We start from the raw sequence: 27,526 nt of genomic DNA on the forward strand, positions 1-27,526 counted from the left end.
CTTTAGCTGTAACTGAGTGGTTGGGGCATATGCACTTAAAGGGGAAGTTCAAATGCCACTGAAATTTAAATGATTTATTTAGTGTGGGTATATATGTGTTTTTGTGTGTGTATAAAATCAATGGAAAGTTGCACTTTGCCTTTGCTACTTTCATCTCAACTGTAAAAATAAAATGGCATTTTTAAGCAGTTTTCCCAGTTCATAGTCTCTTACAGGTTTTGAAGGAATGTGTGGTTAATTAACTCAAGGTTGGGAGCAGGGGGGTTACAGAACGTGGGGCTTTGATGAAAAATGTCTTCTGTGGAGGGTTGGCTAGCAGGTAATCATTGAGGACTACACCTGTGTTGATACAGTAAGTGAAGGGGAAAGAATTATAACATTACACAGGTGTCAGCCACTTCCTAGGTTTTGAGCAGAAAATTGTGAAATAGGTGAAATTTATTTTTAGGACCCTGATATTTTCCAAATCGTATATCCCTTGCATACCTTCTTCCTGTCCATAGGTGCCTACTGGAAGCCCCCATTTTTTTTTTTATACATGAACAGGTATTTCTGGGGCAGTTCTTATAAGTTTCATACTAAGTTTTCTGGGAGAAAACTCAGACATTCACCACCCACCAAAAGCTCGGATTATAATCTGCAACCACATGAAAACCTAATAAAAAATGCAGGATGGTAAATTGTTAATGTCTGCATCCTTTGGCATAGAACCTGGTTGAAGGATATGGTCAAAAGAGGGGAAGATCTTCAAGGGTTAGATTAGTTTAAAAATACTTCCAAGAGGAGGGAGATTTTGAACTGGTTTTGGAAGAATGGGCAAAATTTAATTAGACAAGTGGTTGAAGAGAGAGTGGACCCTTTCTTCCAGGCACTAATATGAGACAAAAAGTTTGTGAATCATTGAAAAAGAACAAATTAATTAGAGAGATGGGCTATTACAAGAAGGAAATCCAACTATGGAAATTTAAAATACAGGTCCAAGGGTTTTGTAGAAAGGAAGGATCCAGTAAGAATTAAATAGAAACTGAGGGATTGATCCTCTGAAGTAAAATCCATACTGAGGATTATGAGGGAGGGAAATCAACAAAGGTGTTAGTGTGGTGTTAGAGACCTATGCTGGGATGGGTGGGTTCCAAGGACAGAAGGATTTGAGAGAAGCAAATGTCTGAGGTCTGAGGTCTCAGGGAGTGCTCTAGGCTGTGTCCATAGTGGACCTTGCCAGGGTCTTCCCCTTCTACCATACTGCCTTCAAATTATTTTGGTCTGGTATTTTTAAGGTTTCTGATTTAGTCAGGACTTTTTGGTTGTAGCAGAGAGAAACCCAACATAAAGAAACATGAGGGGAATTGGTTCACTCATCTCAGCAGGAAATCCATTGATAGATACTTTGGCTTTAGGTACAGCTGGATTCAGAAGCCCATGTGTTTTATTCATTGATTTAATATAATTTATTAAATGCCTATTATGTGCCAGGCACAGGTGCCAAGGATATAATGATAAGCAAAATAAAGATTATCTTCATGAAGTGTTACTTTACAAGTTAGTATATAAGGGAAAGTATAAATGTATGTAATGGAAAATATGTTCAATGTGTGTGCTAATAATGCTGGGCCAGTAAACAGGGTCTGGGAATCTTACCTAGAATGCCTTCTTGATATTCTTATCTTATATATTGATGATTCTTTCCTTGAGCACTGACAAGATCTCAGAGAAGTGTCAGATACATATTTTGCCCTGACATGTTGTGATTAGTTTTTTCCCTTTCTACCTTTATCTACCCCTCCACCCAACCCCATTCATCCCAGGTTCCAGGAAAGCTGCATTGTGATTTGGTCAAAATATCCTGATCATGGGTTTGATTTGTGGCCACTGCTAAACTTTTATCCATTCTAGAGAGATAGATATCTAGATATCACTCATTTCCCTTCCAAGAGAATGTCCGCTAGTGAAAGGGAAATGTTTAGAAAGATCTGCATTCTCATACTGTGATTTACACATAATATAAAGGTATTATGAAATGTTCAAGGTTCTATAAATAATGGTACTATTTGCAATAAGAATATGGTTCCTATATTCAGGGTTTGAGGGTAGATGGGCAACCCTCCAAATACAATGGGATGACTGGTGGATCAATAGATCATTTTTTCCTCCTCCCTCTTGTTGTCTAAATTATAGGTTTAAATGACAGGAAAATGTTTTGGAGGTAAAGTGCATGGTACATTATTGCTTTCTGCTATTCTGATGATTTTGACTGCCACTTCTTTCAGATAACAACTGATTGAAGACTGGACATTTTATTAGCTCTCTACACATTCAGTATATTAGAATCACAGCTATATGATATTTTGAAGATTTCTCATACATTCAATCAAGTTGGCAGATACCTTTAGAAAAAGGAAAAGAGTGATCAATATCTACCTTCTCATAGCCATTTCCCACATTAATAGCCTGCCCCGAAACTCACATAAAACCATGGATCTGGGGGAAGCACTGAGATGGTAGTTTATATTCTTAGGGCTTCTGTGAGAAACCACTTGTACTGAATTATGTGTTTAGGGTGGGATGAGGAATGGCCTTTAAGTAAATTCTTAATCTCAGAAACTTAGAATGAATATTTCTTTTTTTGTTTGTCTTATAAATTAGGAAGTTGGTATGAGTTGTATGATATTCAGCATATAATATAAATATATTGCACACCTCTTCAGTATTTCAGAAGTGGTGATGGATATTAGTATGGTTAAAAAAGAGAAAGAAAGAAAAAGAAGATTCTTATCTAAAAGAGAGTATTTTATTTCCCAAAAGGGCAAATATAAACAAGTTACTGAACTAAAATATTGACTTGTTCTTGAAGACTAATTGCAAAAAATCAAAAATTTCTATTAATGGCGCCAATCCTGTTCTGTAGAATTGAATGGAAATATGAATGTCTCCTTGACAGCATCTGATACTTTGGCAAACTGGACTTGAGTTCAGAGCCAGAGAATGGGAGAATAAAGGATCCCCCATAAAAATCCAAATCAAGAAATTCATTCTCTTTTCCTTCCATTAATTCAAACCATGGATCTACTCCAAATGTGTTTTGTAAAATAGAGCCCAAATTCTAAAACAAATAAAGTTTAATTATCATGCACCTTCCTAGCACAACAGATGGCAACTAGGAAAGTCGCCTGTAGCAATGTGAAAGAAGACTCCTGCCTGTCTTCTTCTTTTTTTAATAACAGTATTTATTAAATGGCTATCTCTACTGCAGACTCACTCTCTGCAGGTGAAGATAAAGAAGGCAAGTGGGGAGATGTCTGAGAAAGGCACACAAGATCTGTAGACAAAACGTGACAAAGGAAATATAACTCAAACTGAGATTTTTCTATTTTTAATTTTTTTTTTTTTTTTGGTAACCTTTGAACAGAAATACGTGAAACTCTATAAAATCACAGAATCCTAGAATTTTAGAGATGGAAGATGGTTTAGACATGCAGTGGAAAATCCCTGGACTGGGAGGACTGAGATCCTGGTCCTACACTAAGTAGTGACATGATCAGAATCATGGGAACCCATTAGGGGAACCCATGGGATGAAGAAGGAGAAGAAACAAACATTGATTGAGTTACCTCTGCTAGGTTAGGGACTGTGCTAACTCTTACGAATTCTTGTTCTCTTAATGTTCATGGCAATCCCACAGAAAAAAAGCATTATCTACATTTTAGAGTTGAGAAAGCCCAACTGACTGTTAAACTCCTCCCCACCCCCAGCCCTCTCTGCAGTGCTGTGAGAGCTTCCCAGTAATGAGGGGTATATTTTTTGGCTTTCTCATTTCCTGGTTCTTTAACTTGTCTTTGGCCCCTCCTATGGCCAGATGATAAGTGGAGGGTTTAGGGAAGTTGCCAGATCACTTAGATAGCTTTTGGCAGAGAGTGGTTACAAATGGCCTTTGTTTTCTTCTCTTTAGCAAAGGCAGGGAATAAGTGAATGACTGACTTAAGACAACACATTTTTGTTTTAATATTAAGCAATGATATCAAACTGAACACTTAGGTCTCCTTTCTCTTCAGTTTGTTAAAATATTTTTAGTTTGTAGAGCTTGGATGGTGAGGGAGGTAGAGCTGGGTAGGTGCTTAGTTGATTCCCTGTGAACTAGAATTTGCTACATATGATCAAATCCTTAGTTATTTAACAAAGATATCCAAGAACCTATTATGGAAAAGACATTTTTCTGGAGTTTCAGCCCCTTATTTCACCTCCTAGAAATATCTCGGATTGTTGTCTGTTTAAAATGAATGGTCCCAAGTATTCTCAAAGAGAACTTTTCCTTTAGGAATTCTCATTTTGGCGAAATTTTCATTCATATATTATTTGCATGAGTAAAGAAAGCAGAAGTCCATGTAACCCAAAAATAGCTTCTACATAGTTTCCAAATCAATTCTCTCATTTTTTTTTCCCCACAGCAAAAATACTTTCCTAATTACTCTGAGTACTGTTAATGCCTTTTATTTTTTCCAGCACATTGACATCGTGATTGATTGTCCTGCTAACCTTGTGAAAAGAGGGTATATATTATGCTATCCATTGTGTTCATGAGAAAACTCAGACATAAAAAATATGGACAAATTGTTAGTCCAAGATCATAGAACCTACTAATGGATGAGTGCCACTAGGAGACAATATAGTTTTTTTTTCTCTCTCAGTGATTGGCTTCCTGTCCAATTTAAGCTGGTAATTTTAAAGTATTTCCACATGCCAACCTAATAGAACCCAGAAAAGCATGAAGTAATGATTTGCTAGTCCCCATTTGCTGAGTTAATCTGAGCATTAAGGATTTACTACCATTATTCTTCCACACATACCTTATTTAAAGAAATTAGAGCCAACAAAGGGCCAATACATTAAAAACTTCAGCCAGTGGCCAGTGTTTCCAAAGTTCTAGTCCTTGGTTTACCATTATCTAGCCTTTCTAAATAGTGAGAACAATATGGCACCCGAGTCATCTGTATTTTTTTAATTGTCTTTAGCCAAAGACTTGGAAGCTGAAGAAACAAAGGATTGTAAATATTACACAGAAAGATCCTGACAACACAGTGACATGGAATGCTTTTGTCACCAGAGATTCTCTGAGCTTGCAGATCAAAATATAATAGGCAATAATGACACTATAAAGAAGCTCTTATAAAAGTAGCTTATCTCTCCAGTTCATCAAACCTGTCCCTTCACATCATAGAGAAGAGCCTGCACCATTCCCACTGTCCTCTTAGAATCTGCCTTGCTGTTTCTTGACTGGATGACTTTATTTTTGCCACCCTGTCCTCCCTTCAAGTACCTCCCTCTTTCCTATTCAGATCTTACCCAGGACTTAATGTGTAGCTAAATTCCCCCACTCATCTGTGAGATTACTTGACTTCCCAAATGCAACATCTCCCTCTTTTGAGCAACTAATTCAACCTGTTAGAGCATTAGTCTCTTTGTAGTTGTTAATATTCTTAATTTCATATTCTGGTTTACTCTCCCAAATTAGGAGCTCTGTGGGTGTAAGGATTATAGATCTCACTTTTTGTGAGTTTCTCACTGCGACCAAAATGATGTTTCACATCTAATGAACTACGCTTTGCAGTTACAGCATATTGATCCCAAATAGGATACAGAATCCCATGTTGCCCTTCTTTTCACAGAACGAGGCAATGGAGTCTTCCCACATGTGTCTGTAATAACCCCAGTTACAATCTTGAGCTTAACTATTACCTCTTCGGGAAAGGTTGCCTGATCTAGCACATAATAATACAGGACACTCAGTTAAATTTGAATTTTAGGTAAACAGTGATTTATTCTCTTTTTAGTATACATGCATTCCTCAATTTTCTTTCTTTTTTTAGTTTTTATTTAAATACCGGTTAGTGAACACACATTGTGATATTAGTTTTGGATGTACAATACAGTAGTGATTTAACACTTCTGTACATCATCCAGTGCTCATCACGACAAGTGCATTCCTTCATCCCAATTCCCAATTTTCTTAAATTTAAAATTAAAAATATCTGACCTACATGACTCTCTTCACTTGCATTTATCCTTATCCATGCCCTGTGGGGTCCTATTTTTGTTATTTATTCAGTGTGAATTTTTGGCATTAATTTGATTTTTGAAAATACTGCATTAAAATATTATATATTACTGAGTTCTTTGGGGCCCTCTTAAATGTCGTCTCTGAGGCCAGTGCCTTATTGCCCTCTCCCTAATTCCAGGCCTGTTTTGGTTTTATTTTTTCATATCTCAAATGACAATGATGAATGGCAGTGGCAGGAAGAGATGATTCCAGTGTCTAACACTTAGTATTTTTTTTCCTAATCATTTTGTATATTCACACTGTCTTGATTTTTTGCTTTTTACATTGAAAATTTCAGTGATCCAGTTTTCTTCTCTCATAGCTGCATTTTAAACCAACTCGTAACTGTTAGTTTTTCAAAGTAAGTTTTATTACTCTCATAAATGGAAAGGAAATCTGGTTCTCAGAATGATCATGGGCTAGACCTTCTCATATGTTAATGGTGGACATCCTGTTTGCAAGGAGAAAGCTAAAGAGAAAAGCAGCAGCTTTGGCTGCTACACTTAAGATATGCCTGAATATGGAGACAGGGCGCCAAAGTCACACTTGCTGTGTAACTAGCTTCCCTCCCCAAATAATGTAGCACATTGTGCTTCTCCATACACTTTTCTTTTCTTGGAGCTATTTGTACACTGGTATCTTAACTTTGTAAAATGTTACCACTTTGTTTTAAGCTCTCTCTACCTATATACTTCAGTGTATACACATGAAAGGGTCAGAATATGAGTTTAGGCAGTAGAAAAGATACGGGGATTTACAAGATTTTAGATGGTTAAAAATATACAGGCATATGCTCCAGTTTTGTTTTTTTTTAATAAAAACTATATAGGGTTATACATTAGACATTTGTTCAGAAACATAGTTAATTAAGCAAGTTATGGGGAAAAAAATGACTGCTTTAAATCTAGTTGTAAGTAGATGTGTTGTATATCTATTAGCTTTATGTATCCAGAATCTTGTCATTGGAAGAAAATATTTAGAAATGTCTTGAATGGTAATCTCTATGGATCCTCAAAACACACTATCTTGTTATCATTTCATCATATATACAAATTACTATAGATACCTACATGACTCTGTAGAGACTTGAATATGGAGTAAGAATTGACTCACCAGTGGGACCATAAATAAATAAATCTGTAGGGTGTTTGACTAAAGGATAGATAATTTAATAGATTTGACAAAGCTTTTGAGAAGAATTTTCTCTTACAAGGAAAATAATGCCATCCATAAAGTTATGTAGAACTTTCCATCCATGGGAATTTTGTTGTTCCTGATGTGGTCTTAAAAAGATAATGGAGCTTCTATTTTGTTTGGTTTAATTGTTTTACCATAGCCATAAAAAAAAAAAAATAGGAAAGAAAGAAAGGAAGGAAGGGAGAAAAAGAAAGACAAAGAAAGAAAGAAAAAGAAAGGAGGAAAGAAAGATGGGAAGAAAGAAAGGAGGAAGGAAGGAGGAAGTGGGGAATGAAGGAAGAGGAGTGGAAGGAAGAGGGAGCAGGGAGGGAGGAAGGAAAGAAGGGAAAAGAAAGAGAGAGAGGGAAGGAGGGAGGAAGGAAGGGAGAAAGAAACAAGGAAAAGAGAAAAAGAAACTATTCAGTGAAACTTCCAAACTCTGAAGTGAATAATTTATTAAAGAAGAGATTTTGGGGGGTGCCTGGGTGGCTCAGTGGGTTGAGCCGCTGCCTTCGGCTCAGGTCATGATCTCAGGGTCCTGGGATCGAGTCCCGCATCTGGCTCTCTGCTCAGCAGGGGGCCTGCTTCCCTTCTTCTCTCTCTCTCTGCCTGCCTCTCTGCCTACTTGTGATCTCTGTCTGTCAAATAAATAAATAAAATCTTTAAAAAAAAAAAAAAAAGAAGAAGAGATTTTTGGATTTTACATTTGTTTGTTTTGCCTTACCTCTCCTAAGAGGCATTTTCCTTATGATTTCAAGCTGCAGGTTCCTTAGTGTCTCGCACCCCAGTGCGTGACAGAAAAGAGATTCCAAACAATATATTTTGTGGTAAAGCATCTCTTCCGACTTTGATACAGAAATTACAATATGGCCTAGGATGCATTGGTATGAAATTCTGAATTCTGGTGATTTATTTTAAATGTTTTCTAATTTAGTTTTATCATCTCAATGATTTTCTATTCAGAACTGTGCTTACATAAGAGAGCAGCAAAAACCATTTGTATTTGAAGGCAAAAGCAAACATCCTGCGTTTACTTAATTGATGAATGTCTGGAGCAGGAAGAAAACATACTTGCATGAAGTTGAATATGGACATATGTGTAAACCATCCTGAGAATGTATTGTTTTTCAGCAATTTAAATTTTTATTTCAGAGAAAACTAACTTTAGAGTTTAGAAAACCAACACATAATAGCTGTTTATTGAATTTCCTCTTTCACTCTCTCTCTCTCTCTGTGTCTTTCCTTCTTCCTTGCTTGGATTCTTCCAGTCAAGTGTGTTTTTGAATTTTTTAAAAAATGTTAATGTCTCTAACATTGAATTTTCTAAACCAGAGATTGTTTCTCTTCTCTTAATAGACTGGAAGAAAAGAAAAAGGAGATCCTCTAAACATTGCAATTGATAAGATGACCAAGAAAACAAGAGACCTAAGGAGACAGGTACTGTTTTTGTTTTTATTTTACGTGCCTGGTACTGAGTGGTGGTTTTCAAGAATGTCCTTTTCCAGGGTGCCTTCTAAGAGCTGACATTCAGGTTGCTATTCTTCATAGCACCTACGTATACACAGAAGCATTTCATCAACAAGGTAGAGTCTGCTGAGCAGACAGATGTGACAGCCTCAAGAGGTATGATGAAAACACCTTCTGAAGAGGAAGCTTGCTCACTGCCCAGAAACAATCTTTCCAGGTAGAGACTTGATGAATTCACTACCTTCTCCATCTATTTTTCAGTTTTCCAGATGCAGGTATACAAAGAGCCAGTCTCTGATTTCTGCTGGTTCGTTCTTTCCACAACTCTGAAGGCCTTAAATCAATAAACAAGAATGCTGATAGCTAGTGAGAAATACAACTTTTAATCTGATGGGCTAATTAAGGTCTCTAACCCTGTATATTTCCTTTAGGGATCCAAGTCACCAAGGGAATGTTTGCTATCAGATGGTTGTTTGGGAAACTGAGAACTGAAACAAGGAAAGTTAGTTGGATGATTTGAATGGCTAATGGTATCATTACTTGACAGGTCTATTTTTGGGGATGAAAAAAATCTCTGGCTGGGGCTCCATTTTATCTTGAAGGTGCTATATCAACACTGGTAACCCTATTGTCTTGTAAGCTTTATTTTGTTTCCACAGTAAGCTCTACTTTCTTTGGTAGTGTTCTTTCTAGAAGAGTTATGCCATCCATTAAGTTGCAATAAAATCCCCTCTTGATTTCTGCCCGAGAGGCATCCTGTCTCCTACTGGTAGCTTTTGCATAGTGTTGATTGTGTTAGTCAGCTAGAACCAGTCACTTCCCTGAGACAGCAACAATCTTACTTTGTGCAGCTGGAAAACCTAGACTGACATGACTGCATCTTGCCCTCGTGACTCTAAATGTCAAGTACAGACAGGATTAGCAAGGTGCCTAGGCAAGAATGACCAAGAAGCAAGTTAGAAGTGGTTTGAATGAGAGGAAGACACCCCTTCTAATAATTACTGTAAGGCTTCTGGACTCCCTTCGGGTTATCACTGTAGGTTGTAGGCATGCTTGAGCTACTGTCCTCCAGAAAAATAATAATTAGTTCTGGAATATGAAGACTCATTTACCCAGCTAACAAGTCCTTGTTGAGGAAACATTAGCATCTCATTTTATCTTAAAATGAGAGGGAGAATAAAATGATGTCCTATACCAAAAGGATATTTGGCCAGATCTATCTCTTTGCCCTCTTAAACCATCTCATCAGTCAAATCCCCATCTGATATGAAATGATATGAGTGGTAGGAATTGGGACTGAGGTTAATGGGAAACATTGAATCAGGTATCCAGAGACCAGGGTTTTGCGTCCAGCTCTACCACTGAACTGGCTCTGTGACTAAGGATCTACCATCTCTTTGTCTTTGTTTCTTATATATGAACGTAGGGAGCCAAACCAAATCTCTAAGCTCTCTCTAAGCTGTCTAAGATTGAATGACCCCAAAGAAATCTGCACTTATTTCCTATGCCACAGGTCCTATTGCTTGATAATCACAGATTTTGAAGCAGTGGGAGTACATCTTCTTTAGACCCTTTCTTTGGCTAGGTGGTCAAACGGGCAAAATTCATGGTATGAGTCTTCCTACCTCCCAATCTCTTGGTTTTAGAAGAGACCATTCTGTTACATTCAGGAACTGGCAACCTCCTCTCTCTGAGCTTATGGACCTATCATAGCGACTTTTAAAGTCCTATTAGGAAGGAATGGATAAAGTAGTTTTTACTCTGGTGTTAAAAAGTTCTCAGGAAAGGGTTTATTCTTACTGAGGATAGTGGCAAAATTTGTAGATGGAATTTATGGTAAAAGTTGAAATGTTTTGGTGACAAGTTCTTCCTTGGAGGGCTTCTTTTAGGATGGCAGGGGAAGGAGTATAGCATCCTTTGAAATCATTCCATGCATAAAAGAATTAATTTTCTGCTTACCTTTCCCAAAGATCTAGAAGAAGAAGGATAAAGAGAATTGTTTCATGATATTAAGATCCAAAAGCTATGGCATAATTTCACACCACATCCCCAAATTTGGTTCAAACATCTTTCTCTTTCCCAATTTGCCTTTCTAGAACTAAGATGGTTCCCATCTGTCAGTTCCATCCCTGTCCATATGTTGGGATATTTTTGTCTTTCTTTCCATCTCTTCTGTTTCTCCATGTACACCTGTAGTGGTACAGAAGCTTCTCTGATCTAAACAGAAGCTACCTAGCATTTACCCAAATGGAACTTGCAACAACTCTGATTAGCGTGGCTCAGGTGGATCTGCATTTTCAATTTGGGTAGCTAGTTAATTGGATTATCAAGGTTTCGTCTGAGTATCTGATAGCAGCGAGCTATTGCGGCCCAGTGAATGCTAGTGGTTCAAATCAATGCATTTCTGTGACTGAAACACTTTCTGTTCTTTACTTTATTGGCAATCCTTTTTAGAAGACTTTTTAAATGGGAGCCTTCCAGTGTCCGTGTCCACTTCCCTGTACACATGTAATCCTGTATATAATATTTAGAGCAATCAAATCACAATGGGAAAAAAAAAAGCTGAAAGCAAAGGAAAAAAAAACATTTCTAGTGACTTTCCTCAAGTTTCTACTATCAGTTTCTTGCTTCTTCCTCATAGCCCTAAGGTTGGGTAGTGTCCTTCAGAAGGGTGACCCTGGAGTCCTGCAAAGTTCTGGTCACCAAATTAAAAAGAAATAAAGTCAATCATGATCATTATCTTGGACTTCCCTAATTGTAAAAAGAAAAAAAAAAAGAGACTTAAATTCATAGATAATTGAAAAAAATCAAGAATAATTGAATAAAAAGGATTTCTTTTTCAGTAGTATTTTCAAGTAAGTGGGTCTCCTTTCTCTAGACAGTATATCTCAAAGAAATGGGGAGTCATAAATTATGAAAAAGGTTGCGGGAACCCCAGGGTATTATTTAAAATTGATTGGCTTAGAACTGTCTTGCCAATTAAACCCATGAGAGCGGGCAGTGGTAGAGCAGAATCCTCTTAAGAGTATTTTGTTTGGAATTAAAAATGGATTTAGGGGAATATAACTACCAGCTTTAAGCATTATGTTTTAATTTTAGAGTTGCGGGCACAGTATGCCCATGTCTGAGCTATTGTCACTGCTGTGATTCTGGAATCAGACCATTATAAAAACAAAAGCTTTTGGCTGACTCCCCACCTGGGTACCTCGTAGCCCACATGGTCTACCCATCCCTTAAGAGACGACCCAGTCTGTGGCTGCCGGCTGCTCTTCAATGTCCTCCTTGTATGTGTCACCTGTGAACTCTTCTAGGCATGGTCTCTTGATTTTCTCTAAGCTTACAGGATGCTGGTCTGTTCTGGTTATTATTTTGGTCCTGTTATTAATTTTTGTTTTTCCAAGTTGATAAGCAAATCAGGACCCAAATATTTCCCTATGAGAAGCTAATAAATAATAATCATAACAAGTTAGGGCGTTGCTAAACTTAGCAACTCTCTCATTCCCCAAACTAATCAAGGACCTAGTTCTTATCCCTTCACCCTTAATAGCCATCCCAATAATTCCAGCAATGAGATTCAATGTCAACTTGACAAAAGTGTCAGTTGTGCTATTATAATCAAAACACTTTCAAACAAAAATCACATATAGAATTCTTTTACATCGGATGAATCCCACCTGATCATGGTGGATAATCTTTTTAATGTGCTGTTGGATCCTGTTGGCTAGGATCTTGTTGAGAATCTTAGCATCCATATTCATCAGTGATATTGGTCTGAAATTCTCCTTTTTGGTAGGGTCCTTGCCTGGTTTGGGGATCAGGGTAATGCTGGCTTCATAGAAAGAGTCTGGAAGTTTTCCTTCTGCTTCAATTTTTTGAAACAGCTTCAGGAGAATAGGTGTTATTTCTTCTTTGAAGGTTTGGTAGAATTCCCCAGGGAATCCGTCAGGTCCTGGGCTCTTGTTTTTTGGGAGGTTTTTGATCACTGATTCAATCTCGTTATTAGATATCGGTCTATTCAGGTTGTCGATTTCTTCCTGGTTCAATTTTGGTAGTTTATATTTTTCCAGGAATGCATCCATTTCATCTAGGCTGGGTATTTACCCCAAAGATACAGATGTCGTGAAAAGAAGGGCCATCTGTACCCCAATGTTTATAGCAGCAATGGCCACAGTCGCCAAACTATGGAAAGAACCAAGATGCCCTTCAACGGATGAATGGATAAGGAAGATGTGGTCCATATACACTATGGAGTATTATGCCTCCATCAGAAAGGATGAATACCCAACTTTTGTAGCAACATGGACGGGACTGGAAGAGATTATGCTGAGTGAAATAAGTCAAGCAGAGAGAGTCAATTATCATATGGTTTCACTTATTTGTGGAGCATAACCAATAGCATGGAGGACAAGGAGCGTTAGAGAGGGGTAGGGAATTTGGGTAAATTGGAAGGGGAGGCGAACCATGAGAGACTATGGACTCTGAAAAACAGTCTGAGGGGTTTGAAGTGGCGGGGGGGTGGGAGGTTGGGATACCAGGTGGTGGGTATTATAGAGGGCACGGCTTGCATGGAGCACTGGGTGTGGTGAAAAAATAATGAATACTGTTTTTCTGAAAATAAATAAATTGGAAAAAAAAAGAATTCTTTTACATCGGGATGAACACTTAAGAAAATAGATTATATAACAAAGGATTTAAAAACAAACAAGCAAAAAATGTTATTGGATGGTATGTTTAAAGGTGTATTATTGAAGACCCTGCCTCCACTGAGAACTTATGTAAGAAATATGACTAAAGGTGGGCAGTAATCAGCAGTAGCTTCTGAAATCACTGCCCATGAATTGAAAACTAAACTCTGACAGGTATCGAGTCTGTAAAACATGCCAAGCCCTCTTCTAAGTTCTCTCCGTGAATGGATCACATTTAATCCTCTTACCAGCTCTATGAGATAGAAGAGATGTCATCATGCCCATTTTACAGATGAGGACATGAAATGAAGTAATGTACCCATGGCCTCATGGAGTATGGATATATAAAGGTTTCAGCCCAGGCGGCTTGGCTGTAGGGTCTTCTCTCATAACCCTTCCCCATTCTGCCTCTCCATCGAACCAGCATATGCAATTGGGTCACCCATATACCAATCTACTCTGGGAAGGATGTAGTTGGGAAAGAAGGAAGGTTCACATGAATATATAGAGGTGCTTTATGATTTCCAGCAGCACTTTTACTACTTTAAGGTTTGGGGTGGGTGACACGTACATACTATAGACAGAAAAAAAAAAATTCTGTGGTGAATATCAAAAAAATGGTTCTTAGTTGTGTTATGATATTGTCTCTCAGGTTTCCAGCTGTTATGCTTCACCGGGTCCTCTTTTTAAAAAGTGCTATTATGTTGAGGTAGCTGGCTTCTCAAAGTGTGAGTTATAGATTTTGCAAAAAAACATTTACAGAAAAAAGGAATTTTAAGGCATTCAATTCTTTTTCTCACATCTGCTCATGATGGGGCCAATTATTTTTAGAGTCATTGTAAGATAACATTTAAAATCATTTATTTTCAGACTTAAATCTGCTTTTCCTCATAAGGACATGAGGCTATCTATATAGCTACAATAAAAATAAAATGAAATAAAATATTGATTTCTTCCAAATGTTAAGGTTTGTGTTCTTTACACTGAAAACCTATGTCAGAGCTAATAATCCCTAGAGTTTGTTTCCTAGGTCAGATTGTCTTGCTGCTGTAGAAATATGGAGACCAGAGAATGATCATACAGTGATTGGGACTTGAAATACAGAATATAAATAGCTCAGGGACAGACAGAGACAAATTGCATCAGGACCACCAAAGATCAGAATCAAAAAGGCAAGGAGGAGAATGACAGAGGTAGCAGAGGGCCCAAGAGTGCTGTGAAGGGTCATCCTTTGGACATGCCTCTTGAAAATGAGTTATATACTCCATCCATCTCTACCTTAAAAAAGTCCTAATATGACTGCCCTGAATGTCAGAGTACCATATACTTATTTATCTCCTGGCAAATACTCATCAGGACAAGTTCAAAGTACACGATTTCATCAGTTGGAAACAGTTCTTAAAATGTCAGTATGGGTAAACTCTTCCCTTATGTAGACACTGTTCAAATCATGAAGTGATCTAATTTCTTCTATGAGCGAGCATATAGTTGATTACTCACACATTAACAAAGTCTTGTGTAAGACACCAAGCTTGACCTCTCCCTCACTAGTGAGTCTAGATCACAGAACAATTCCAGTAGCTTGATCAACATTGAATAATCAAATAACACACTGTACAAAGCAGAGGGATCTATAACGTATGTGTGAATAGGAGAATGCTCAACCAGGCAGATTTGTTCTCTTCTGCTAATTTCTCCAGGCCCTGGATGTCAAGGAAAAGTAGGAAGGGGAAGGGTAAATAGCAATGGCTGAGTCCCAAAATTCGAGTATCTGTATTTGATCTAATCTCTGACACCTTCTCCTGTTCTAGGCAATGAGAATACCATTAAGAAATCTTGACCCTCACATTGGACAATCAGCTATAGGATTATTAAAAAAAAAATCTACCATATTGTCTAGGATGAAATTCTTCAGAAGGAAATATCGGAAGATTTTCAACAATGATGATTTAAACAACAAGGATTTTTTTCCTTTTTTTTTTTTTTTTTTTTTTAAAGAATGTTGTTTTAGCTTACCAGAACACTCATCTTGATTAAATGAAGTTGGCCCATATTCATTGTTGGAGGCTATATTTAGGCTGGGATTTCTTATCCAAACCTGTCACTGCAAGGGAGATAATTTTAAAGCATGTTGTACGAGAGTTTGCCACTATGGCCTGAACTGAAGTATTTCTAGAGTTGATGATAGCAGCTAATCACTGTTCTGACTGAACATACTCCGTGGATCATTGCAGCCAGCTTGTGGTCAAATATATCTGTTCCATTTGACCCCTCCTTGCCGACGTTATCTTGTATTACCTGAAATAGCTGCTGGCATCCGTTTTTCCCAGGGGAAATTTCCATCAGGGCAGCTATTTCTTTATCTCCCCATTTCCCAAGGAGGCTGGATGCATCTGAAATTTAAAAGTGAGTCATCTTCCTACAGGCTCTGCCTTTCCTGCTGTGGCCACCAGCCCTGGTTGCAGTCCGTTTGCCCTAGGATCTCATCACTGTGTGCCTTCCTGGCTCCAGTGAATGTCACACTAATGATGGCGGAGGGAATTCAACAGTGCTCTTCGCTTGGGTTGAAAATTGTGAAAAAGAGAATGTTGCCTATAATGTCCATCTCTTTACTCTATATGCCCTTGACCAATCTTTGTCTTTTTTGGCTGAATGAAATTTCAGCCAAATCCTCACCCCACCCCCACCCCACACAATTGTGTGCTTCCCACAGTGATTAACTTTCCAAGAGAATTGCAGCCCTGTACAGCCCCTCCCATTATCATTCTTTGAATCCCCATCAGTCGTTCAGTCTGGTGGATTTCAACTCCTACATGCATGTCCAGTCCATTCCTTCCTATCCACTCCCATTGGCACTGCTTAATTGCTTTTCATAAAAATGATGGTCACAACCTCACAACTACTCCCCTCTACCCCAGCCTTCCTGCCTTCAGCTCACTCTGGCTCCAGTAGTTTTAAATCAGCATTCACATATCCTCAGGCTTTCGCACTTGCTTCTGCCTAGAATGCCCTCTCGCCCTTCTTTTCCCCCACCAAGAAAATTCACAATTTTTCTGAATGCTGTCTCTCCCTCTTCCCCAAATTCACAATTTTTCCTACAAAATATTCACAATTTTTCTGAATGCTTTCTCTCCCTCTTCCCTGCCCCCCAGGAAAATTCACAATTTTTCCTACAAGCCTTAGTTTAAATGTCACCTTATCATCACAACCTTATCCAATTCCTATAAACAGGGTTTATCCAGTAAGCTCTGGAGCATTTTAAAATACCCTTATAATGACACTTTTTTACAGTAGATTGAAGTTATTTATGTGACTTTGCCTTTTGCCAAGTGTTGTTATTATTACTATTTTTTAAGGTTTTATCTGACAGAGAGATAGAGAGCACAAGTAGGCAAAGCCACAGGCAGAGGGAGAGGGAGAAGCAGGTTCCTGGCTGAGCCGGGAGCCCAGGAACCTGGAATCATGACCTGAGCTGAAAGCAGCCGCTCCACCGACGGAGCCACCCAGGCCCCTATTTTTTGTTTCTTCAGGACATATCGTAGTTGCCAAAATAAAGTAACCCTATACCGCACAGGTGTTGAAAGAAGGAAGACCCCTGTATGCAGGCTTGGCACCCAAGAAACCTCACAGTCATCATTTTCCTCTTCATTCTAAACTCTCGTGTCTCAGGTTCCATTGATTTAACAACCAATTTGTTTAAAAAAAAAAAAGTCCATTTACACCGTGATAAAATATATATTTTCCTTTTAACAGAGAACTTCAATGCCTTAATCCAGAAGTTCCCTGTTGCTGGGCTGACTTTAGAGAAGTAGCTCAAGAATTGACTAGAAATGCAGATAATACAGCTCCATCTTGGGAGACCGATTTCATGTACATATGGCGACACGTTAAACTCTGTATTGTAATAAGCTTTACAGATAATCTGTGATGTTTTAGCAGGTTTGATTTCCTTTGCCTTTGTTTCTGAATGTGGGAACTTTCAGACCTCACTGCGGTCTGCTTGGGGATGCATCTGAGGACTGTGAAGCCCTCCAGCTTCTAATCCTCTACCGGAGCCTCTGCTAGACCTCCCCATTTCACAGATACGATACCTGTTCAGATTGAAAGAGATTCTGTACTTGAGCCCTGTCTCCTCATGGGCCAAGATTAGAGATGGATGGTCTGTCTGATTGCTCACTGTGCCATGCACAGAGCCAAGACAAAGGCAGGGCGAGTAGGCACTAGCCTCAGGTACAAAGTTATGGGAACACCAAAAACCTCAGTAATCTAAATAAACAATATTCTCATCGGATTTTAGAAAAGAGAAATAAATGCAAAAAAATCCATTATGGGCAAATGATCAACACGGTAAATAAAGGTAGGATCAGTAACAGGGCAGTCACCAGAAGCTGGAAAAAACCAGGAGTCCAGATCCTGTCTTTATTTACAGTGTTGCTATTTTGTTTATGATGGGTGAATCTTTCCTCAGCTTTGGCTCTGCTCCAGAGTTTCTATCTATTAAAGTCTTTACTGCACCTGCTGTATGAGAAAGATCCCCCCGAAAGTCTCAGTGTCAGGTGGTTTTCTATTTTTCCCCCTACATTAGTGGCAAAAGGGCTGACTTTAAAATTTTATGAGATGACACCTTGGACTCCAAATTTGAAGACCTATTTGAATTGTGGTATCTTTTAGGTTGTCTTGCTCCAAATGCATTTCTTTTTGATATTTATCACAGTGACATGGGCTTTTTATGGCACGCTGAAGTGCTTCAGAGAAAATGGAGAGCATTTTAATACTGCTGATTTACTCTTTCAGGTCTACGGTAATTTCCTTACTGCCTAATTATAAGGCTCAGTTTAATTTACTCTACACATAATGTTTACTGATGCACATATGGTGCCACATTTCAGGAAACTGTACCCAGAACAGGTATTTTTGTCAGGCTGGAGCATGGAAAATTTCCTTCATATGCAGGGAAAAAAAATGCTAAGAAATGCAATTGTCTCAACAAAGAATGTCCCCCAAACAGAGGGAGAAAAAAAAAAAATCACATCTATCTTTAACTTCATGAAAAAAGATACAGTCTCTTTAAATGCTTATTTTAAAAGCTGAATAATGATTTTATATTACATATGTACAAAGATTTCCAGTTACCCCAAAAATTGGGAGGTAGGAATTGGGGAAAGGAGAGACAGGAAAGAAAAGCAGTGATATTTCTGAACTTACTTCTTAACTGTCTCTGAAAAAGGAAACATGATTCAGTAGTTATGGATTCATAGACTCTTAGAGGTAAAAGGTACCTCAAAGATTTTTTTCCCCCAGGGCAAAAGTTTCTTATTCAGCCTCCTTAAAACCCCTCTATCAGCTTCCGATTTAGAGATTGGAGCTTATCCCTTCACCCAGCAATTTTAGTTGTTAGAGAATGTGTTAAGATCAGTGATTTTGTAATTATCAATCATTGATATTGGGTTTTTCTGCAAAACTGATTTTTTCTTTTTTTTACTTTGCCTGTGGTTAAGACCCAGATAAAATTTCAGTAAAGAACTCTATTTAGAGTTCCAAAGACTTACAAAGAGTCAATATTATTGCACATGGATTCACAGCTTCAAAATCAATTGGCTTGCCTTCCCATAGCTCTGAGTGCTAGGAGTAGGTAGGCTTAGGAACTGAGCAGCTGATGCTGTCTTGTCACTGAGATACCTGGGGTAACCATCTCTCATGGTCATCTGAGCCATCGCTCTCATTTGTATCTGGTTATGTACAAAGATCAAAAAAGCAAAGCTGCCCACTGAAACTGTTTGATATTTGTTTAGTGTCCATTCTTTCCTTAACACTTTACCTTCTATCTCTACCACAATCCTATGGAGACAAAATCCTATGGAGAGGGCATTACTATCAAAAGGCATTTTTTTAGGGTGCCTGGGTGGTTCAGTTGGTTAAAAGACTTTTTTTTTTTTTTTTTCCCAGAGTAGAGTATCGAAGTCCCAGAAATAAAATTAAATTTCTTACTGATATAGAACTCCTAGTTAGGAAATCGAAGTGAGGGGTGCTTGGGTAGCTCAGTGGGTTAAGCCGCTGCCTTTGACTCAGGTCATGATCCCAGGGTCCTGGGATCGAGTCCTGCATCAGGCTTTTTGCTCGGCAGGGAGCCTGCTTCTCTCTCTGCTTCTGCCTGCCACTCTGCCCGCTTGTGTGTGCTCTCTCTCTCTCTCTGACAAATAAACAAATAAATAAAATTAAGAAAAAAGAAAGAAAGAAAGAAAACCCAAGTGGGCTGACTGAAGCCGGTTCTTTCAATGAATGTAGTTGTTAAAGTTGTTAAAGGTGATACACTTTGGTCTTAGTTTATAGCTTTTATTAAAATTTTCTTAAAAGGACAAGTGTCAGTTAAATATTAATTAATAATGAGTCTTGGGATTCTCAATAATAATCATCATAATAGGCTTCCTGTTTAATATAATCACCATTTTATTTCTTCCTTTAGCCATCCATATCCATGTCCAGCCCAATGCAAGACATTGAACCATGAATGAGATTTTGAAAATTATTTTTCTAATTAATTATAAGGGGGGGAAAAGTAAAGGACTTTCTTTTTAGCTGGGGGATATCTGATTAAGTGCAGATCAGGAGACCAGCAGACCTGCCTGGTATATTCAGTGGGAAACAATTGAATGGATTATGCTATGGTATTCCAGGTTTAAAGGAGAACCATTTGTCCTGGACACTCTGGTGTTTGGAGGGGATTTTCCATCTGACCCAACCACAGGTGCTTGTGAGAAGTTTGAATGGATAACCACTCTCAGCCCCTCCTTTACCGTTCCACAGTTCCCTGGTTTGTCACTGAGTGTGTCAATCCTCTTCAATGTTAAGGGTGGGACTTCTATATTTTTATGATTCCTTTAATTTTAGCAAGTATTAGGCTGCCTTAAATACATGTGCTCTAAGTTACAACTGTGTAAAGGAGGTGACTGAAAAGCTGAAAAGCACCTTTGGTCATGGCAAATCGGGAGGTCTGGACCCTTGAGGAGGGGGGGCACAGAGTTGAAGGGGCTGGAAGAAATCTGCATTAATAATTAGAAGCATGCCTGACTGAGCAGATTTCCCTCAGCACCCCCTTTGAGATCTGCAGGCTTAGATCAGTGTGGCCCTGAGGCCGTACCCATAGATGCCATAATAACTAGTTGAAAGTGGATCACTTGTGACTGATCAACTAGTCATTGTGTCTGCATATCACCACAGCAACCTGCTTGCCTGGTGCTCTTTGGGTACATTCTCTGTGTGTTGAGCCCGTCTGTGGAAGTAGCCTCAGTTTTTGTTTGTTTGTTTGTTGTTTTGTTTTTGCCAAACTGGGGAGAAACACCAGGATTTGGAGTTTAGTCCAGGTTAGAGCACCTATGTCAAGCAGGTCAGCCAACCCAGCCAGATATCCTCCTAATCCCCCCAATTCAGGGGGAAAAGCCAACAACTTTTACACTTTTCTCTTTTACCTTTTCTCTTAATTCCTTGCCTCAAAGCTTTTGCTACAAAAGGAATTGCTTAGAGACAATTGGAATAGGCTATATTTTCTAGCAGAGCATGAGGCAAAGGGAGAAGAAAAGTCAGCTTGGTCAAATAATACCACTCATACCGGCCACTTGGGGGCTTTTTGTGGCCATCTCTAGCCTCCTGGGTTTCTTAAGCAGATGCATCCAGCAGGTGCTCAGCCATAAGTAAGCAATGGGTGAATGGAGCCTGAAATAGCCAGGGAACCGCAGTAGCAATGCAACAGAGTGACACAGACTGAGTGGAATGCTATCAGACTAAAATCCATTGACAAAACTATATACAACAGGCACCTGCAAACTACTACCTGTGGCCCCCGTCTGGCTGTCTGCCAGAGTTTATGTAAATCAAGTTGTACTGTCAGCTCCTGTGCTGCGGTGGCAGAGTTGAGTAGCCATGGAAGAGATCAACCGGCTGCAAAGACTAAAATATATACTAACCACCTGCCCCTTCACAGGAAAGCAGGCCAGCCTTTGCTCTAGAAGTTAAGTATGCTTGAAATACAGCAACTATGGTGTAAGAGCCCAGATTTCCCTGAAAAAGGGAGGGTCCTTCAGTCGAACTCCGTCTCCTGCCTTGTTCTGAAACATCTTTAGCATCCAGTATCATTTTATAGGATTCCTCCACACTTGGAAATGCAGAGTAATCACTGGGCCTCTGTCTGAAATGAAGCCCCTCTAGGGAAAAATTCAGCAGCTGTTGGAAATGCAATGCTGTGCAATAGTTAAAGACAAGAAGCAAAGAAGTATAGCATATGGTGGCAGAACTCGGGAGAGCGAAGTTAGCTCAGAGGCAACAGTTATCTATAATTGGAATAGAGCAGAGGAGCATGGTGAATGATTTTCCGTTTTAGAAAATGTCATGGGCTCCTTAATGACCATTTGTGGACCTTTAGAGGGTCATGTGTAAGTAACATCTGAACCAACAAGTAAGGACCTGTCATTCCTCTTCCTTTACCCAGTAGCATCTTATTCCCCTCATTTCCTGTCCTCCTCACGGGAACTGAAGTGGCACTCATCTGGTACCAGGAGTGGGAAATGGTGAGTTTTAGCGTGGCTCTTCCCAGGGGCTCTTGGAGTTACAATGGGGGTTCTTCGGAGACCCACAGGACTCTGCTGTAAGGTGGAATGTCAGGGAATTTGGAACTAGGAGCCGGATGATCTTCCCTGGTACAAATTCTACTACACTGTGGCAGGTATGCAGGACTGACCCCATCTGAGAGAAATATAGTTTTGGAAAGTTGTTCTCTATATCTTCCTTCAAACTCTTCAATCATATACCTTTTATAGGCTTCTGCTGTTTTTTTTAAATTTTTTAAATAAACATATAATGTATTATTAGCCCCAGGTGTATAGGTCTGTGAATCGCCAGTAGGCTTCTGCTGTTAATCTGCCCACAAAGCCATCCAGTCAGTGACTGTTTCTTCAAATTACCTATGCGGTTGTGGGGGACTGAGCAGCATTTTATAAGCCTCTTAAGGGTCCTTGCTGGGCATTTTATCTGATTCAACTGTTGACTCTCTCACATTGGATTCAAGTAGCTCACACCCATCCAATGCCAGCTAATCAAGGACAGATACTACATGCTCAGAATGAAATATCCAGGCATTTAAATTTAGATTCCCTTTTGTGGTAAGTGGTGAATGAGGGGTGAAAATGCTGGAAAGTGGTTGAATAGGTGTGGGAGTAAAGGATAGAAAAAAGGATGACCTTTGTCCAGTTGGGATTTGTGAATTTGGATAGCCAGGTTCATAAACACATGGACCTTAATTAAGTAAAAGAGCACAGTCTTGGCATCTGAAAACCAGACTCTGGTATTTGCTCTTTACAATCAGTGGACCATTTCCTTTCCTCATCTATACAACAAATAAAATGATATTCTCCACACAAACCATACCTCTTACCCTCACCATGACACTGTAAAGAAGATCAAATGGAATAATGCTTAGAGAAGTTCTCAGCGAACTATAAAAACAAACAGGCACAAGATTATTATTAAAGGTAATAAGCACCCCAACACTGAGTAGACTTTCCAAATATACAGGAGAATCCTTCTGCTTTCTAGTGTGGGCTAAGGGATCTGAGCAAGGTAGTTATACCGGAAATGTCTTTTCCATCTTTACCTATGTTACCTAAAATTCTACCCCTTTTGACAAATGCCAAATCTCCTGGGCTAACAAACTGGGTATTTGAAAGTATGTCTGTCATGTTGGAAGTGTGGAGAATTTCTGAGAGAAAAAAATGTAAGAGAAACCTGAGAGGAAAAAAATCTGAAGTAATATGATGTGAAGGAAATGTAGCAAATTTGGACCTTTATAACATGTTTCTTAGGCCGGTCTCCAACACATTTAATCAGAAGAACTCACGCTTACCTCTAAGCAGCATCATTTATGAGGCCAGTCAGGTATATATATGGTCAGGTTGATCATTATAGCTTTATTAGTAAATGGGAGTTAGGATAGTAAAGAAGTTTTCAGCAGTGAGTGTAGATGGCTTGTCTTGTTTTTCCCTGGGCCCGTGGCCAGACATGGTGCTTGGTAAACCAGGAGCTCCTCAAATGCTGGTAACAGGAATGAATGAGTTAATACCAATCACTGAGTAGAGAGAATGGAATAAAGTAACAAAGAGGTAAAGCATATTTTTCCTCTCTGTGAACTTACTACTCTTATTATAGTATTTCTGCCTCCTCGAACTAATTGTATTACTATCTACCCCATTATATTCTTGTAAATTTGCTCTCATTTTTCCCCCTTTGGCATTCCATTTATGTAGATTTTTCTTTTTGGATCCTTTTTCTTCCTGCTTTGAGAGCAGAAATTTTCTTACCCCTTTTGAGATATGAAATGCACAATTGAAGACAAATAATTCAGTGGCTTTTATTAATTTTTCAAAGATAAACATTTAGAGGCAACAATATGCATGGGAAAGGATAGTATCTTTTAAAAAAATATATTTATTTATTTGACAGAGGGATAGAGAGTACAAGTAGGGACAGCGGTAAGCAGAGGGAGAGGGAGAAGCAGGCTCTCTGCCAAGCAGGGAGCCCAATGCAGGGCTCTATCCCAGGACCCTAGTATCATGACCTGAGCCAAAGGCAGATGCTTAACTAACTGAGCCACCTAAGTGCCCCGAGGATAGTATCTTCAATAAAGGATAGTTTCCAGTGTTAGGAAAACTGGACAACAACATGCAGAAGAATGAAACTAGACTCCTACCTTACACATTTTACCAAAACCAACTCAAAATGAAGTAAAGACTTGAGTGGGGTTTCTGAATTCATTAAACTTCTAGGGAAAAAAAGGGGGTAAGCTCTTTGATATCATTCGTGGCAATGATTCCTTAGATAAGACACCAAAAACAAAGAGAGCAAAAGCAAAAACAAAAAAAAGTGGGGCTACATTCAACTACACAGCAAGGGAAACCATCAACAAAATGAAAAGGTGACCTACTGACTGGGAGAAGATATTTTCAGAGCCTGTATCTGATCATGGGTGAATAGCCGAAATATATAAAGAATGTATACAACTCAGTAGAACACGCACAAAACTTTTTTTTAAATGGACAGAGAACCTAAACAGTCATTTTCCCAAAGAAAACATGCAAGTGACCAACACGTACAAGAGAAAATAAAATGCTCAACACCAGTATATCACCAGGGAAATGCAAATGGAAACCACAATAAGATACCACCTCAGACTTGTTAGAATGGCTATCACCAATAAGATAAGAGATAGCAAATATTGGTGAGTATATGGAGAAAAGGGAACTCTTGTACACTGTTGGTGGGAATATAAAATTAGTGTGCCCACTTTGGCAAACAGTATGGAGCTTCCTCAGAAAATGGAAGACATAATCACCATATGATCCAGCAATTTCACTTCTGGACATAGTTTACCCTTGACCAACATGTGTTTGGACTGCATAGGTCCACTTACGTGCGTATTTTTAATAATACAGCACAGTACCATAACTTTAAATGTATTTCTTGTCCTTATGATTTTCGTAATAACGTTTTCTTTTTTCTAGCTTATTATTTCACTGTGAAAATACAGAATATAATGCATATAACATAAAAAATATGTGTTAATCAACTATTTGTATTATCAGTAAGGCTTCCAGGTAATAATAGGTTATTAGTGATTAAGTTTCAGGGGAGTCAAAAGTTATACACTGAATTTTCTAAAGTTTTTGTTTTAATTCCAATTAACATACAGTGTTGTATTAGTTTCGGGTGTACAATATAGTCATTCAACACTTCCATATATCACCGTGTGCTCGTCATGATAGTTAAGTGCACTCCTTAATCCCTATCACCTATTTAACATATCCCCCCCCCACTCCTCCCTTCTTGGTAACTATCAGTTTGTTCTATGAAATTAAGAGTCTGTTTCTTGGGGCGTCTGGGTGGCTCAGTGGGTTAAAGCCTCTCCCTTCGGCTCAGGTCATGATCCCAGGGTCCTGGGATCGAGCCCCATGTCAAGCTCTCTGCTCAGTGTCGAGCCCGCTTCCTCCTCTCTCTCTGCCTGCCTCTCTGCCTACTTGTGATCTCTCTGTCAAATAAATAAAATCTTAAAAAAAAAAAAGGGTCTGTTTCTTGGTTTGCCTCTCTCACCTTCTCTCTCTTTCTTTTTCCCTTTGCTTTTTTATTTTGTTTCTTAAATTCCATATATGAGTGAAATCATACAGTATTTATCTTTCTCTGACTGACTTATTTCACTTAGCACAATACCCTCTAGCTCCATCCATGTCTTGGCAAATGGCAAGATTTCATTCCTTGCCATTTGCCAAGGAATATTTGGTATATTTATTTATTTATTTGACAGAGATCACAAGTAGTCAGAGAGGCAGGTAGAGAGAGGGGGGAAGCAGGCTCCCTGCCAAGCAGAGAGCCGTATATGGTGCTCAATCCCAGGATCCTGAGACCATTACCTGAGCTGAAGGCAGAGGCTTAGCCCACTGAGCCACCCAGGTGCCCTGATTTCATTCTTTTTTTTATGGCTGAGTAATATTCCATTGATAAGTTATATGTGAATTTTTGACTGTGTGGGGTGTTGGTATTCCTAACCCCCACATTGTTCATGGGTCAACTGTATCTCCAAAAGAAGTGAAAGCAGGATATCGAAGAGATAGTAGTACTGCCGTGTTCATTGTAGCATTCATTATTCATGGTAATCAAGATGTGGAAACAACCTAATATCAGCAGATGAATTTGTAAAATAAATAAATAAATAAATATCTTTACCTATATATAATGATATATATACACCAATATGTATTATATATAATGAATATATATATATAATAAAATATTATCCAGACAGAAAAATAAGGAAATCCTGCCATTTGTGACATGGTTGGGCCTTGAGGGCACTGTACCCATGAAATAAGCTGAGCAGAGAAAGACAGATACTTCACGTTATCAATTATATGTGGAATCTTGAAGAAAAAGATACTCATAAAAACAAAACAGAAAAGTGGTTGGTTGCAAGGGGCTGGGAATTGGGGCATATGGGGGGGATTGTTCAAACGGTACAAACTTTCACTATAAGATGAATAAGGTCTGAGAATCTAATGTAAAACATGACTATAGTTGATAACACTGTATTGTAAAATTGAAATTTACTAAGAGATTAGAACAGAAACGTTCTCACCAAAAAAAAAAAAAAAAAAAAAAAGGATGCACTGTAATGAGTATGTTAATAAGCTAGATGGGAGAGAGTCCTTCCACAATGTATATGTAAATCAAATCACCATGTTATATACTTTAAATATCTTACAATTGTATTTGTTGGTTATACCTCAATAAAGCTGAAGAAGAAAAAGAATTAACATCTATCCATTAAAAAAAATCACAGAGATCTCCTCTCATTGGAGATTAAAGTTGGACCTGCAGCCTTCAAAGTCTCATCTAAGTTTAAGCTTCTGTGATTCTTGTTGGCTGGGGAGAGCCATTTTTTCTTGTTCTGTCTTTTTCAGGGAACTGTTTCATATTCATCAAATGGTTGTGGGTTTTTAGACTTTGTGCAAAACACTTTGCAGTATCTATTTGAAGGTGGCTCGATATACATCATACGCTCCTCATGTCCCACCCTGTAGGCAGACAATTTCTGGTCATTTGAGACAGTCTATTTTTCTTTTCAAGTTTGTGAGTTAAACTGTGTCTATCCTTTCATCACGGTGCCTTCCTGCGAAATAAGGAAGTGGATTGTGAGATTAGGTACCATCCATCGACTGCATTCCTTTTGGTTTGCTGAGGAAAATGCCGTTATTTACATTGATGAATAGCCTTAATTGGGTAAAATAGACTGGTAGTGCTGAGCTAATACCTTTAAATGTCTTGTCTTATGCAATTAATATTCCCTTGTCACACATACATTTAAACAGTTGGAAGAAAGCCTTGTGTTCTTGACTCCTGTCAGACTTAACAAATGATTTTGTCAAGTCATTCCTTTCTGCCCTGGTTGATTGATAGCTAAATTTTGGTCTTCTAGCTTATGTAAAAAGTGTTAACTATGCCTTTCAGCTTGTAGGCAAGGGCATTTAAACCATTCTAATAGTCAATTTACAGAGGAATTACATTGCTTGTT

The 27,526-nt window shown here is 38.6% G+C and overlaps 1 protein-coding gene across 6 annotated transcripts in view; it reads left to right on the forward strand.

Annotated features, from left to right (window-relative positions):
- The window catches only part of CTNNA2 (catenin alpha 2), a 1,151,183-nt gene that overhangs the window by 844,983 nt on the left and 278,674 nt on the right, over window positions 1–27,526 (forward strand). For all 6 annotated transcript variants that reach the window (XM_044261515.1, XM_044261516.1, XM_044261517.1 and 3 more), the window contains one exon: window positions 8,624–8,704. In XM_044261515.1, coding sequence (XP_044117450.1) covers window positions 8,624–8,704 — 81 coding nt within the window. The remainder of the gene's footprint in view (window positions 1–8,623; window positions 8,705–27,526) is intronic.

The sequence above is a fragment of the Neovison vison genome, chromosome 8 (genome assembly GCF_020171115.1).
Source record: "Neovison vison isolate M4711 chromosome 8, ASM_NN_V1, whole genome shotgun sequence".
Taxonomy (NCBI): Eukaryota; Metazoa; Chordata; class Mammalia; order Carnivora; family Mustelidae; genus Neogale; species Neogale vison.